Source organism: Oryctolagus cuniculus, chromosome 3 (assembly GCF_051225735.1).
Source record: "Oryctolagus cuniculus isolate XC-2025 breed Fujian yellow rabbit chromosome 3, ASM5122573v1, whole genome shotgun sequence".
Lineage (NCBI taxonomy): Eukaryota > Metazoa > Chordata > Mammalia > Lagomorpha > Leporidae > Oryctolagus > Oryctolagus cuniculus.
The window spans coordinates 31,467,570-31,481,656 of record NC_142869.1 but is presented as its reverse complement, the minus strand read 5'-3'; the positions used below and the strand labels follow the sequence as shown (position 1 = coordinate 31,481,656).

Sequence of the window (14,087 nt, the reverse complement as noted above, 5' to 3'; positions counted from 1 at the left end):
AAAAAATGATTTTCAAGCCTGAAACTTAGGGAATGATGTGTTCTAGATATTAAGATGTATTATAAATCAACAGTTAACAGGATGTATATGGCAGATTTGCCATCTAAATCAGTGATATTGCCATATAAATCAGTCATATACCAAACACAACTCTGAAATAGAACCTGGTATATTTTATGCATCTATATATATATTATATAGAATAGTATATAATAAAGAAAGCAGTGCAGTCTTTTGGAGAAGTACTACTTACACATGGGGAAAACTGGTCACAAATTGCTTCTTGGCCTTTTGGCTAAGGTCAAGTGAAAACTAGTCATAAAATCTGAATAAAGAGGCCCTGGAAATTTTTGTTTGAAGGGCTGAGTTTATATATTGTTATCATAGGAATTGATTAAATGTAAGAAAAACTATTCAACTTGAATTCTAATTTTTATCTATTAAAATTTCAAAAATATATTTTATTGTAATTATTTATACAGGCTAATTGTACGTCTAATGCTTGATAATGATTTAACTATTATATTTTTACTTTTGATATGCTAATTTTATTGTTATATCAGAGAAAAAAGAAAAGACAATGAGCTATGTAAAACTTTGCCTTTACTAATGATATTGAACCTTTTAGATGAGGTCGATGGAGGAGATACACAAAAGAAACAACTCACAAATCCTCATGTGGAACTTCGTAAGTCTGCAATAATACATTGTCTTGTGGAGAGTGACTAATTGAGGAAACTCTATTATTTGAGACTTCTGTCTTCATACCAGATAGATGTCCTGTTATTTGAAATGATATGCTGGTATGAGGTTTATTTAATCTGTAGTTCATAAAATATAAACTAATCCATAAAGAAAAAAAGAAATTTAAATATAGTTTAATTTATGAATTTATACATTTTACTTTATTTGATTTCTAATATTTAAACATTTGCATATTTACTCACTCTGTAATCAAGAGCCACAGGAGTCTTGACAAGGCTATATATATATATATATATATATGGCAGAAATTTATTGTACAGAATATCATATACAGTAAATTTTAAGGTGTGAATTAAGAATTGCTATAAAAATACAATGATTCTGAAAATGTAGTAACCAGTATAAAATTAAAACTGAGTCTTATTTTATGTTTAATTTTTTAAAAAATATGTAAGGATGATCATATGATGTTTTCTGATTTCCCCTGGAGATGATAGAACTGTGGCAAACATGGATTTAGATTTAACATGAAAAATGCTTTTATGAAGATACTTAAGTGAATGCATTTAGGAGGACATCACAAGGAAAAGATATTTTCTGATTCATGAAAGGTTGCTATTTTTGTTCACAGAATTTTCTGATGCTAATGCCAAGTTTTACTGTCGGCTCTACTATGCGGGAGAGTTTCATAAGATGCGTGAAGTGATTCTGGGCAGTAGTGAGGAAGACTTCATTCGTTCTCTCTCCCACTCATCTCCCTGGCAGGCCCGAGGAGGCAAATCAGGAGCTGCCTTCTATGCGACTGAAGGCAAGTCTTATTTTCCGATTAAGTGATCTCCATCTTTTTGCCTCATAATTAATCAGTCAGTTAAACTGAGGGAGCATGGTATTGTCTATTAGCAAACAAGGTGTTCTGCTTTCTTTTTATGCTTGAAGAGATGTAATAAAATTTTTAGAAGACTATGTACTGTATATGTTTGCAGTGAGACTAAGGCATTGATTAATTCCTTATTAAACTCTCTCTAGTTCTGAGTTCTCCAAATATAAGCAGTGACAGGGAACTTTTAGAAAACTCAAAAGGTACCTCAGAAGTAATGAAAGGTAAAATAGAACTATTTACCGTGAAAAACAGACCAAGTTCTTGCAGAGGTTTACAAAATATCATGACCATCGATATTTCACATTCTATTCTCTGAATCTGCTAAAAGCAAAATTATTTTGAGAAAATGCAAAAGGAGGGGTATTGGTTGATAAGAACTTCATAACTGTGACTAACTGAATTGTTAACAAAGGAGTTTCCAAAATTTCTGCGGTGATTCTAGAAAGTAGATCATGGATTTAAGTATGTTACAGTTAAAAGCAGAGAATACTTGACCCTATAAATCCTTAGGTTCTCTCCCAGATCTTTATTACTTAAGACTTTTTTTTTTTTTTTGATCAAAAATTTCACTGTGACATCAGAAAATACCCTTTAAAAACATAAAACAAGCAAATGATTTTGGATCTTTGGCATGATATCCTATAGATTACATTATTTATTGTGACTGAATAAACATTAATTTTCTGCTCCTTAGATGATAGATTCATTTTGAAGCAAATGCCTCGTCTGGAAGTCCAGTCTTTCCTCGACTTTGCCCCACACTACTTCAATTATATTACAAATGCTGTTCAACAAAAGGTAGAAATCCCAAATCTTGGTCTATACTCAAGGTTTACTGGGCTTTTTGACATCCTGAGGGTTAATATTAATGGCAGTTTTCTCCGTGGTTAAGATATGAACAGAACATGACTGGATTTCTGTAATGCTTTTAATAGAGTGCTGAAATTTCAAATATATTTTTCTTGCCTTTGCTGGTGAAGAACCAAGTAATCTTCAGAAAGTTGCTTTTAATTAGCCTACAAAAATATAAGGGTAAAATTAAAACATTAAGACTGGATGAAATCAACTGCATATTTAGTAATTTGTAGTTTTGCTAACACAGAAATTGAAATCAGTGTTAAAAATTAGGAAATGTCTCCTTTTAGCTAGAAATTTCTAGCCTTCTTTAGCTAGAAAGAGAGGAAGCTAATGACTTAGGTTCGTACACTTTGTCATTGTATTGTGAATTACCTCCCTGACCCCTCTAAGATTATGAGGATTATAGAAGTTTTTTTTTATAAGTTATGGTTTAATTGCCTGTTACTGGATGAAATTACCTGCCATAGTAAAGTTTATGAATTTGAGCCATCTGTGAGAGATTATCCCTTGAGAGGATGAGGATCTGTTTTTATTGTCATTGTTGGCTATACCCATTGGGATTCAGAGATCTGAGTTTCTTTCAAGGTCCTCTGGTTTCCTCTGGTTGGTTATGTCAGAAGTAAATCATAGATAACCTAGATGTCAGTATACATTACAAATAAGCCTTTTTGATAAGATTTAATCTTTTCTTGATTAGAGACCTACTGCATTGGCCAAAATTCTTGGAGTTTACAGAATTGGTTATAAGAACTCTCAGAACAACACCGAGAAAAAGTTAGATCTCCTTGTCATGGAAAATCTTTTCTACGGGAGAAAGATGGCACAGGTAAGGATGTTGGACTATGTGTAGCATTTAGCTACTGGAGACCTCTGAACTCTTGACTATAATGACAGTATATGTTTAATTGTCATTACTAGACCAAATACAACTTTCAACTTGTTGAATGTTAGAGAAGAGAATAGAGAATTATTATTGTGAACTGGTGCTGCCATTTTTTAAAAAATATTTTATTTATTTGAAAAGCATAGTTACAGAGAGAGAGAGGGAGAGACAGAGAAGGGCTCTTCCATCCCCTGATTTACTCCCCAAATGGCTGGGGCTGGGCCTGGGCCAGGCTGAAGCTGGGAACCAGGAGCTTCCTTCAGGTCTCCCAAGGACTTGGGCCATCCTCTGCTGCTTTCCCAGGGCATTAGTAGGGAGGTAGATCAGAAGTGGAGCAGCTGGGACTCAAACCGGTGTCCTTATGGGATGCTGGTGCTGCAGGGTTTGTCTTTATGGTACAGTGCTGGCCTCCGTGCTACCATTTAATATATCCAATATTCTAGAATTACTGGATTGGTAGAATAAATCATCAGATGTACTTGCACCATCTCAGTTTTAAACATGAATTAGCTGCAGAGAAACTAAATACTTCATGAAAATCACTCAGCTATTCCTGGAACTCAAGATGGTAGAACAGTGCTCTTTAACGTGCTGATCATTGAACTTTGCAGTCTGTGACAAGATAAGGAGCATGAGGGCTCTTCCTGCAGGGCCTGCACTGTTGGGATGGTGAGGTGACGGTGTTCTTTGACAGGAAGCACCAGAGACAAGTTTCAGTGAACATGTCTGTTTATTAACAATCAGCCACAAGCTTTTAAAGGGCGGGCAAACAGGGGGGCTAAGGTAGTTCAGGGCAATATTAATTCTATAGAATAAAGCTGATATTGGCACCGCTATGCTTCTCTGATCAGCTTAAAGGTCATGTAGCCTATGTAGCCTCCCAGGTGGTCCTTATGGGTCTGGGCCACACCTAGGAGCTGTTTACCTGATTGACAATTATAAGGCCCTTCAGCAGGAAGTGGTGGGGGGAAATTGCCTGGGGTTTCTGCCACCTGCCAGCAGTCAGGTCATAGGGTCCTTCCCAGGAGGCATGATGTGCCATGCCCTCTTACCCTCCTGCATGGGCTAGGCAGGCAGTCTCCCAGCCAGGCACAGGATCACCTGCAGGAGCTTATGCTAGAAAGTCATTCAGTGCACTGCTTTCATCATTGAGAATTTCTTGCTTTGAGAAAATGTTAGCTGAACCAAAAAGTATGCTTAATGATCAACTTGATGTCATTGTGTGTGCAGCATCATATGTAACATTTGGAGCCAGGAACAGCTGACTGACAGTGATCTATAGAATACATTCCAGGTTCTACTTGTTCTCATAATCAAGTCCCCTGACCTTTGAGTACATTATTTTTCCTACCACACAGATATTCTTAGAATTATGCTTTTGTTTCCACTTTGCCTTGAGTAATTGTAGTTTTTGTATTGAGACTTGAAGTTTCTTAAGACTATTTGTATCTCTTTTTATTTTATTTTTTAATTTGACAGATAAGAGTTATAGACTGTAGAGAGACAGACAGAAAGGTCTTCCATCTGCTGGTTCACCCCCTAAATGGCTGCCATGGCCGGCGCTCCACCGGTCCGAAGCCAGGAGCCAGGTGCTTTTTCCTGGTCTCCCATGTGGGTACAGGGGCCCAAGCACTCAGGCCATCCTCCACTGCCCTCCCGGGCCATAGCAGAGAGCTGGACTGGAAGAGGAGCAGCTGGGACTAGAACCCTGTGCCCATAAGGGATGCCGGTGCCACAGGCGGAGGACTAGCCAAGTGAGCCACGGCGCCGACCCCTGTATCTCTGTTTTTAAAATACTATATGATCCAATGATATTTCCTAGTTACTTGCTAATATGCCTTTAAGTTGATTAAATTAACCTGTATGCTTCTGGAATATATCAGTAATTGAGTCCCTAGCTATTATTTCATGATACAATTATATTTTGCATCTCCTTTTTTTTTTTTTTTTTTTTTTGACAGGCAGAGTGGATAGTGAGAGAGAGAGACAGAGAGAAAGGTCTTCCTTTGCCATTGGTTCACCCTCCAGTGGCCGCCACGGCTGGCGCGCTGCAGCCGGCGCACCGCATTGATCCAAAGGCAGGAGCCAGGTGCTTCTCCTGGTCTCCCATGGGGTGCAGGGCCCAAGCACTTGGGCCATCCTCCACTGCCTTCCCGGGCCACAGCAGAGAGCTGGCCTGGAAGAGGGGCAACTGGGAAAGAATCCGGCGCCCCAACCGGGACTAGAACTTGTGTGCCGGCGCCGCTAGGTGGAGGATTAGCCTATTGAGCCGCGGCGCCGGCGCATCTCTCTTTTTAAAAAAAAAAAAAACAAAAAAACACTGCTATATGATCCAGTGATATATTTTAGAGTTAATTGTTATGATTAAATTGACCAGTGTATTTGAGATGTTTCAGTAATTGAGTATGTAGGCATTAATTTCTTGATGCAATTATATCACCATGCATTTAATGACTTACATTACAAAAATCAGGATTAAATTTTTTTTAAAAAATTATTTAATTGAAAGGCAGAGTTACAGAGAGGCAGAGGCAGAGAGAGAGGTCTTTCATCCGCTAACTAACTCCCCAGATGGCTGCAACGGCCGGAGCTCCCCCGATCCGAAGCCAGGAGCCAGGAGCTTCTTCTGGGTCTCCCATGTGGGGGCAGGGGCCTAAGTCCTTGGGCCATCTTCCACTGCTTTCCCAGGCCGTAGCAGAGACTGGATCAGAAGTGGAGCAGCTGTGAATTGAACCGGCACTCATATGGGATGCCGGCACTGCAGGCGGTAGCTCTACCTGCTATGCCACAGCGCTGGCCCCAGGATTAAATTTTAAGATTAAGATTAGAAGTGTTTGTAACGAATTTTAAGATTAAGATTAGAAATGTTTGTATGGCATAGTGGGTAAAGCTGCTGCCTGCAGTGCCAGCATCCCATATGGACGCCGGTTCTGGTCCTAGCTGCTCCACTTTTGATCCAGCTCTCTGCTATGGCCTGGGAAAGCAGTAGAAGATGGCCCAAGTCCTTGGGCCTCTGCACAGCTTGGGACACCTGAAAGAAGCTCCTGGCTCTGGCTTCAGATCAGCCCAGCTCCTGCTGTTGCGGCCATTTTGGGAGTGAACCAGTGAATGGAAGACCTCTTTCTCTCTCTCTGCCTCTCCTTCTCTCTCTGTGTAACTCTGACTTTCAAGTAAAATAAATAAATCTTAAAAAAAAGAGAAGCGTTTGTAATGGTAGTGACTACAAAAGTCTTTCTGCCTTTTGAATTTAATTATGTTAATTAGCCATTTGTTGCATCTGATACATAAACGACAATTTTCTTTCTGCCAGGTTTTTGATTTGAAGGGTTCACTTAGGAATCGAAATGTGAAAACTGATACTGGGAAAGAGAGTTGTGATGTGGTTTTACTGGATGAAAATCTCTTAAAGATGGTTCGAGACAACCCTCTGTATATTCGTTCACATTCCAAAGCTGTGCTGAGAACCTCAATCCATAGCGACTCCCATTTTCTATCTAGCCACCTCATTATAGATTACTCTTTGCTGGTTGGGCGAGATGATACTACCAATGAACTGGTGGTCGGAATTATAGGTAAGTCATCAAATGTACCCTACTTGTATAGTTCATTACTGGAGCTAGAATAGAACTGTTGAACCTGATGTAGTAAAGCTTATTCAGTAATTTCACAGATTTTGATTTGAAATTTCAAAAATAGTGATTTTTCATTCTTGTCCCTTCTATTCAGTTTCCCCACTCCCATTTTCATTATCTTTACCAAAAATATGTGAATTCAAAAAGTCATTTATGAATTGAGGACCTGTATGGTAATTTGTCAGGGTCAAGTGAACTAAATGGGGAAACCCTTAACACATGTTATTGCCAGCATTCAGTAAAAGTTTAGTGTCATAGATGTAATAGTCATTGTTATTGTTGTTTACTTTATTAATTTAGCTTTACTACTGATTTCACCTCTGAACTTTTCCACCACTAGATTATATTCGAACGTTTACATGGGACAAAAAGCTTGAGATGGTTGTAAAATCAACAGGAATTTTAGGAGGACAAGGTAAGCAGAAATTTCATTTTGTTTATAATTTAAACTTTTCTCATATATTCCATAGTTAAAATTTAAAAATGAATTAAGTGTAGTTATTTATGACTTTATCGTCATTTCCAAAATGACCAAATAATAGGGAAATTGTGTGGATGGAGAAATATTTGGTTTAAATTTCTCAAAAGACAAGAAAAAAAATCCAGAGCTTTTGAATAAGAGGTTGTTTTAATTAATACTTGAAATCATCTCAGTTCTCTATGCACTGTCAACCTCATTTGTGCTTTTAGACATCTCTCATGTCTAGGCAAGAACTACTAGTCTGTTAAAATGGAAACTCCTCTAATCAGAACCTTGACCCACAGCACATGGTACAGAGGTTAACCTGACTTGCTCCCTTAAACTGCTCTGGTGCATGTGTCTTTATGGCAGATCCTTTGAAAAGAAAAGATAGATGCTAAAAAGCCCATGAGAGTTTCTCAGGCATGGAAAGCCAAGACACTGTGACAAAAAAAACCAAAACAAATGACCTAAATGAAAGATCTCTGTGAGATCCCAGTGGAAAGAACAGGCCATCAAAGAAGGAGGTACCTTTCTCTGAAGGGAGGAGAGAACTTCTGCTTTGACTATGGCCTTGTCTAAATAAGATTGGAGTTTGTGAACTCAACAGGCTTCCATAGCCTTGGCAGCTCATGACAAGAGCCTCGGGTGACTACTGACGTCATAAATAAGAGTGTCAATTGTTAAATCAACAACGGGAGTCACTGTGCACTTACTCCTCATGTAGGATCTCTGTCCTTAATGTGTTGTACTTTGTGAATTAACAGCATAACTAGTACTCAAACAGTACTTTATACTTTGTGTATCTGTGTGGGTGCAGTCTGTTGAAATCTTTACTTAGTATATACTAAGTTGATCTTCTGTATATAAGGATAATTGAAAATGAATCGTGATGAAGAATGGGATGGGAGAGGGAGTGGGAGATAGGATGGTTGCAGTTGGGAGGGAGGTTATGGGGGTAAAAATGCTATAATCCAAAAGTTGTACTTTTGAAATTTTTATTTATTAAATAAAAGTTGAAAAAAAAAGAATAGATGAAGGCAGTTGGCTAATCAATTATATAACAAGTACCTTCTCCCTTCTCTTTCATAATCATAGGTAAAATGCCAACTGTGGTGTCTCCAGAGTTGTATAGGACTAGGTTTTGTGAAGCAATGGACAAGTATTTCCTGATGGTTCCAGACCACTGGACAGGCTTGGATCTGAATTGCTGAAATCAAGCACATAGTTTGAAGTAGACTATGAAGGAAGGGGCGAGGATCAAAAATAAGCTACTTTTTGTTTCTTCATCACATTCACCACTGTATGCGAAGTGTTTCAGTTCTGCAGCCCTTTAGTGTGTCCACAATTGTGGCGTAAAAACTCTAGGACCTTGTACTTTTTGATACCTGTGAGTTCACTGTCTGAAGGTTGGGAAGGTGCATGAGCAGTTTCTTAGCTAAGCTGGAATACAGACACATTTGAAGAAAGAGCTAAGGTCAGAGATGAGTGAATATATTGAAACATCAGTTATCATGTTTGCTAATCACTTAATCCTTTTAAGAAGAAATAGCTCAGATTGTGACTTTTTTGACCTCACATGTGACATATTCTTTTCTTAGAAAGCATTTGTAGAGCTGTTGAGTGTGCTTTGTTTCAAATATAATAATAACATTCAGAAGAGAAATCTGATTTATTCCATTAATGGCCAGTAAAGCAAGTTGACACTTACTATTTTATTGAAGAATTAACTTAAAGCAGGAAATCTGACATTTTCTATATCTTCCCAGCTTGCTTTGCTTTTGAGTGTTTGTTTTTAAAATTCTGCCTTCTCTGTGAGTGACAGGAGGCTACACACATTAACTTTAAGCCCTTTTTGGAGCTATTTTTACAGCTTGTTGAAAACTTTTGTATAATTAATATGTTAAACTGTACATATTTGCATACACTCACATTCTGTTTTTTTCCTCCCTGTGTTAAGGGAAACATAATAATCATTAGTAAATGAACCTGCAGTCACCAGCTACCTAATGGAAGAATTATTAATGAAGGATTTTCTTAGATGTAAAAAATAAATTAGATCTAATCTAAGAAATTGAACAGGAAGGAAACAGTTGATTATTTTTTATAGAAGGTAAAGTGTCTCTCTCAATATAACCAGTCATTTGAGTAGCATTTATAATATTGAAAAGTTTCCAGTGTAGACATTTTTGTTTTCTGACTTTCTATACACTGGCCAATTCTGCTGCTATTGAGACATATTAAGAGATAAAGTCCTTCTTAGTAAAGAACTTTTTGTCAGCATTTGTGTGAACAGTTGTCAGAAGTACTAAACGTTAATGAAATGATGTAAGCAGCCTCACTGTACTTCTTCCTGATTCCTTTGTGTAACAAGGATAGTTTAGGAATTTTTTAAAGGTGTAAGGATTCCACTCTTCAGACTTTGTGTAATGAATGTACTGTTGCACATTTATTTTCACATAATATGAAAAAAATCTGGCTGTATTAAGTTATACAAAGTCTAATAATAAGTACATGAAATAGGAACATTTGGGAAGGTTTGCTTTAGATAATGAAAGCAGTGGTGTGGTATTTGGTGCTGATTAAAAACATGGTTTGTTTTGAACTGGAAGCAAGTTGACCAAGAACTTATAACTGATCTCATGAGAAGCTCCCTTCCCACTACTGTTTTAAACATATGTATGTGCCTTTTGATGATACACAAAACACTGATCATTTTAGTTAGGTGAGAGATATGTGGGCTGTTATTAACGTCTTATGTGTCCTGGAACAATGGAGTTTGTGTCTGATTTAAAATGCCAGCACTGTTTTATCTCTGTTCATTTTCTTTGCAGATACTTAGGGTTATTTATCATGTCCATTTCCTGTACCTCTTGTTCATTAATACTTCTTTAAAGTAGAAGTAGAAGATGTCTTCCACCTACCTATAATCAGATTTCAATAGCATGTATATAGTTGAAATACTCCATGGAAATAGCTCCCAACAATAATATGGCATGTTAATTTTGTTTTCTTTGCCCATGACTTGAAAAGCTATTTTTTTAAAGTACTGCTGCCTCTTAGGTAATTTGGGAGTTAAAAAATATTCCAATATAATACATTCTGAGCAGGAGTTGCTATTTTACAAGGGTGATTTGTCCTTTTAAAGTAATTTTTGGCTGTGTTAGTGAAGGGGAAGGTAAAATTTAATGATTTGGTTTGGGTGGTAGAACTGTATGCTTGGTACCTTGCTGCTCTTATTTAGGCCACTACCATGTATATATGGCGTTTCAAATATTGTGCTAGTCAGTGTTAAGCATTGGATAATTATTTTCTCTCTTGATTTCCCTTTCAAGGCCTAGTGAACATTAATGCTGAAAAGTTAAGAATGAGGAAGAAATCTTAATCCTTCCTTCCTTAGAATGTAATATAAATCCTGATAGCACGAAAAAACTGTCAACATGTTGTTTCATTTAAAAATCTTATAGATAATTGAAGTTTTTTGATGCCATTGAAACTAAAAGAAAGAATTTACTTTTTTCTTACCCTAATCTAAGACAAATAAGGGGAAAACTGTTGCAAGCCCTTTTATAGCTTATTGGATACTTTAAATTTATAACTATTCAAAATTTCTTATCAAATATCTTACTTTATAATTTTTTCCTTGATTCAGCAGTGAATGATTTTCTAGCTTTGGGTTTTATTGGGTTTTGTAAATAGTAGGGTCATATTGGCATCAGCTTTTATGATGGCTTTGTGGCCATCAGCTTTTTGGCAGTTTACTCATAAGCTGTGGGCTTGTATAAAACTGCCAAATAAAGTAATCTACCTGTAAGAAAATTTGCTTAACTTGAAGAGTCAGAATTATTGTGAATGAGCCTGATGGTCAAACAATCAGCCCATTCATTTTTCCTCAAGTGTTAACATACTGATTACACAGTATTCAAACCACTTAGTGCAATGCCTTTTGTTTTTGTCACACAGGTGCAGTGTATTATAGGAACAATTAAAATTACAATCATGAGCAGTTTTATTAATACTGCTCTGTCAGTTTTGTAAATAAAAATGTACATTATTTCTTTCAGTGGGTTGAATTTTAAGCCAGAGAAATGACATTGTAAATCATAGTTGCCTCTTTTAATTTAATATGAAAAACTCAACTAACAATATTGAAAGTACTTAATGTATTATATTGTATATATTTCTCTACTTTAGTTTCAGCTGTTTTATATGACTGACATGTTATTTAAGAGATAACTGCCTTGATCTTTTAGAGACTTGTATTGTAAATAAAGATGACTTAAACTAAGAATCTGTTTACTCCACTTGAAATGAGCAGTAGGAGATGGACTTCAGTGCAAGTCTGGTCCCTTGTCTACAGATGTTGCTTTTGTTCATTCTCTTCCTCTTTGTTTTCTGATTGGAGAACTCAAGTGTTTGATTTAAGTCCCTGGTACATATTGGTCAGTAACATGCATGTCTGTATTGGCCTTCCCATTCTTCCTATGCTCAGTGAAGTTCATCCTTCATGAACTTCTACATAGGAATGGATGAATTAGCAGGTCGGGAGGGCAGTCTCAACTGTAACTTCCTCCTGTGGCTCAGAAGCAGTTCTCCATGTGTACCTGAAGTGAGTTCCGGCTCATTGTAACTCAGAGCTGTGAATGTGAAGCCATGAGGTCCAACTTCTACCTGGATGCATCTGGGCAAAGATGAGAATGCCTGGGTAGAGGAGGCAGCTCTGGGTGGACCCTGAAGTGTTGGGGCTGGAGTGTATAAGAGAAGGTGGAGGTCACAGACTGACAAGAGAATGATGGGCACCCCTGGCTTACCGCCTCTTGCTTTTCTCTTGCAGAATGGAAGAAATGGATGTTAGGAAGGAGGCACAGTGTGTTCCCCAGTCCCCGCTTACCCATAAGTCTCTTGTGCTCAAACATTAATTATCTCAAAAAAATTTTGAGTTATGCCTAAGGAAACTAAGATTTAAAAAAATGATTTACTTTGGCAAAAAATTACACTAAATTTGCTATCTTAATTATTTTAATTTTTTATCTTAAATTTGTACTTATTTGAGAAACAGAGAAAGAAATTTCCCATCATCTGGATCATTCCCCACATGCCCATGATGGCCAGGGCTGAGCCAGCTCAAAGTTGGACGTCAGGAACTCAAACCAGTTCTCCCACCTTGGTGGCAGGTACTCAGACCTATCACCTGCTGTCTCCCTAGGGTGCACATGAGCATGATGGAATCCAGAAGAGCGCCTGAACATGAACCTAGGCACTCTGGAAGGGAATATGGGTATCCCAAGCAGCAACCTAACAGCTATGCCAAATACTTGCCCCAGTCATAATCATTTTAATTTTTATTTATTTATTTTTTAAAGATTTATTTATTTATTTGAAAGTCAGAGTTACACAGAGAGGAGAGGCAGAGAGAGAGAGAGAGAGAGAGAAAATCTTCCATCTGCTGATTGACTCCCTAATTGGCTGCAACGACTAGAGCTGCGCTGATCCGAAGCCAGGAGTCAGGAGCTTCTTCCAGGTCTCCCACGTGGGTGCAGGGGCCCAAGGACTTGGGCCATCTTCTACTGCTTTCCTAGGCCATAGCAGAGAGCTGGATCAGAAGTGAACTGGCGCCCATATGGGATACCGTTGCTTCAGATCAGGGCATTAATCTGCTGTGCCACAGCACCGGCCCCTGTAATCATTTTTAAATGTGCTAATGAGTAGGGTTAAATACAAGGGGCCTTAATAAAGTTCATGCAAAATATATGTCATAAAAATGCATATGCATAGATTTCAAAATTTTTATACCAATGTAAACTGAGCATTTAATTGCATTTTTCCACAAACATGAAGTACCCTTAGATATTCATATTGTCGTGTGCTGTATCAATTTGCAGAACAAAACAGCTTCTCCCTTCCCCTACTCCTAAGACCCAGGTAAGTGCCATTTTATTTCTGTGTCTTGGACTTCTGTGAATTGGACTACTTAAGATACCTTATGTAAATAGAATCATGTGGCATTTGTCTTTTTTTGAGTGGATTATTTCAATTAGCATAATTCCTCAAAGTTTATCAGTGTTGTGGTATATGATAGGATTTTCTTTTAAATGGCTGAATAATACTCCATTTATGTATCTACCACATTTTGTTTATTGATTCATCCTCCCACAGACATTTAGGTTGAGTGATATTAATTTCATTTATCAACTTGACTGGGATAATGGTTGCCCAGATGACTGATCAAAGAAAATGTGGGGCCAGCGCTATGGCGCAGCAGGTTAAAACCCTGGCCGGAGGCGCTGGCATCCCATATGGGTGCCGGTTCTAGTCCCAGCTGCTCCTCTTTGGATCCAGTTCTCTGCTATGGCCTGGGATAGCAGTAGAAGATGGCCCAAGTCCTTGGGCCCCTGCACCCACGTGGGAGACCTGGAGGAAGCTCCTGGCTCCTGGCCTCGATGCGGCTCCGGCTTTTGTGGCCATCTGGGGAAGGGAGTGAACCAGAGGATGGAAAATCTCTCTGTCTCTCTCTGTAACTCTGTCTTTCAAATAAATAAAATAAATCTTTAAAAAAATTTTTTTAATACATCAATGAGTGTTTCCAGAAGAGAGAAACATTTCAATCTATAGACTGACTAAAGAAGATCTAGCTTCACCATCCTGGATGGAAAAAAAAAACGAAGAAAG

General features: G+C 37.8%; 1 protein-coding gene across 20 annotated transcripts in view; it reads left to right on the top strand.

Moving 5' to 3' along the window:
* Positions 1-11,706, top strand: part of PIKFYVE (phosphoinositide kinase, FYVE-type zinc finger containing) — a 102,232-nt gene extending 90,526 nt beyond the window's left edge. For all 20 annotated transcript variants that reach the window (XM_070070287.2, XM_070070283.2, XM_089329003.1 and 17 more), the window contains 7 exons: positions 629-688; positions 1,337-1,513; positions 2,280-2,383; positions 3,141-3,269; positions 6,637-6,898; positions 7,299-7,373; positions 8,517-11,706. In XM_070070287.2, the coding sequence (XP_069926388.2) occupies positions 629-688; positions 1,337-1,513; positions 2,280-2,383; positions 3,141-3,269; positions 6,637-6,898; positions 7,299-7,373; positions 8,517-8,632 (923 nt within the window). In that variant the 3' untranslated portion in view covers positions 8,633-11,706. The remainder of the gene's footprint in view (positions 1-628; positions 689-1,336; positions 1,514-2,279; positions 2,384-3,140; positions 3,270-6,636; positions 6,899-7,298; positions 7,374-8,516) is intronic.
* Positions 11,707-14,087: the final 2,381 nt, after the last annotated feature.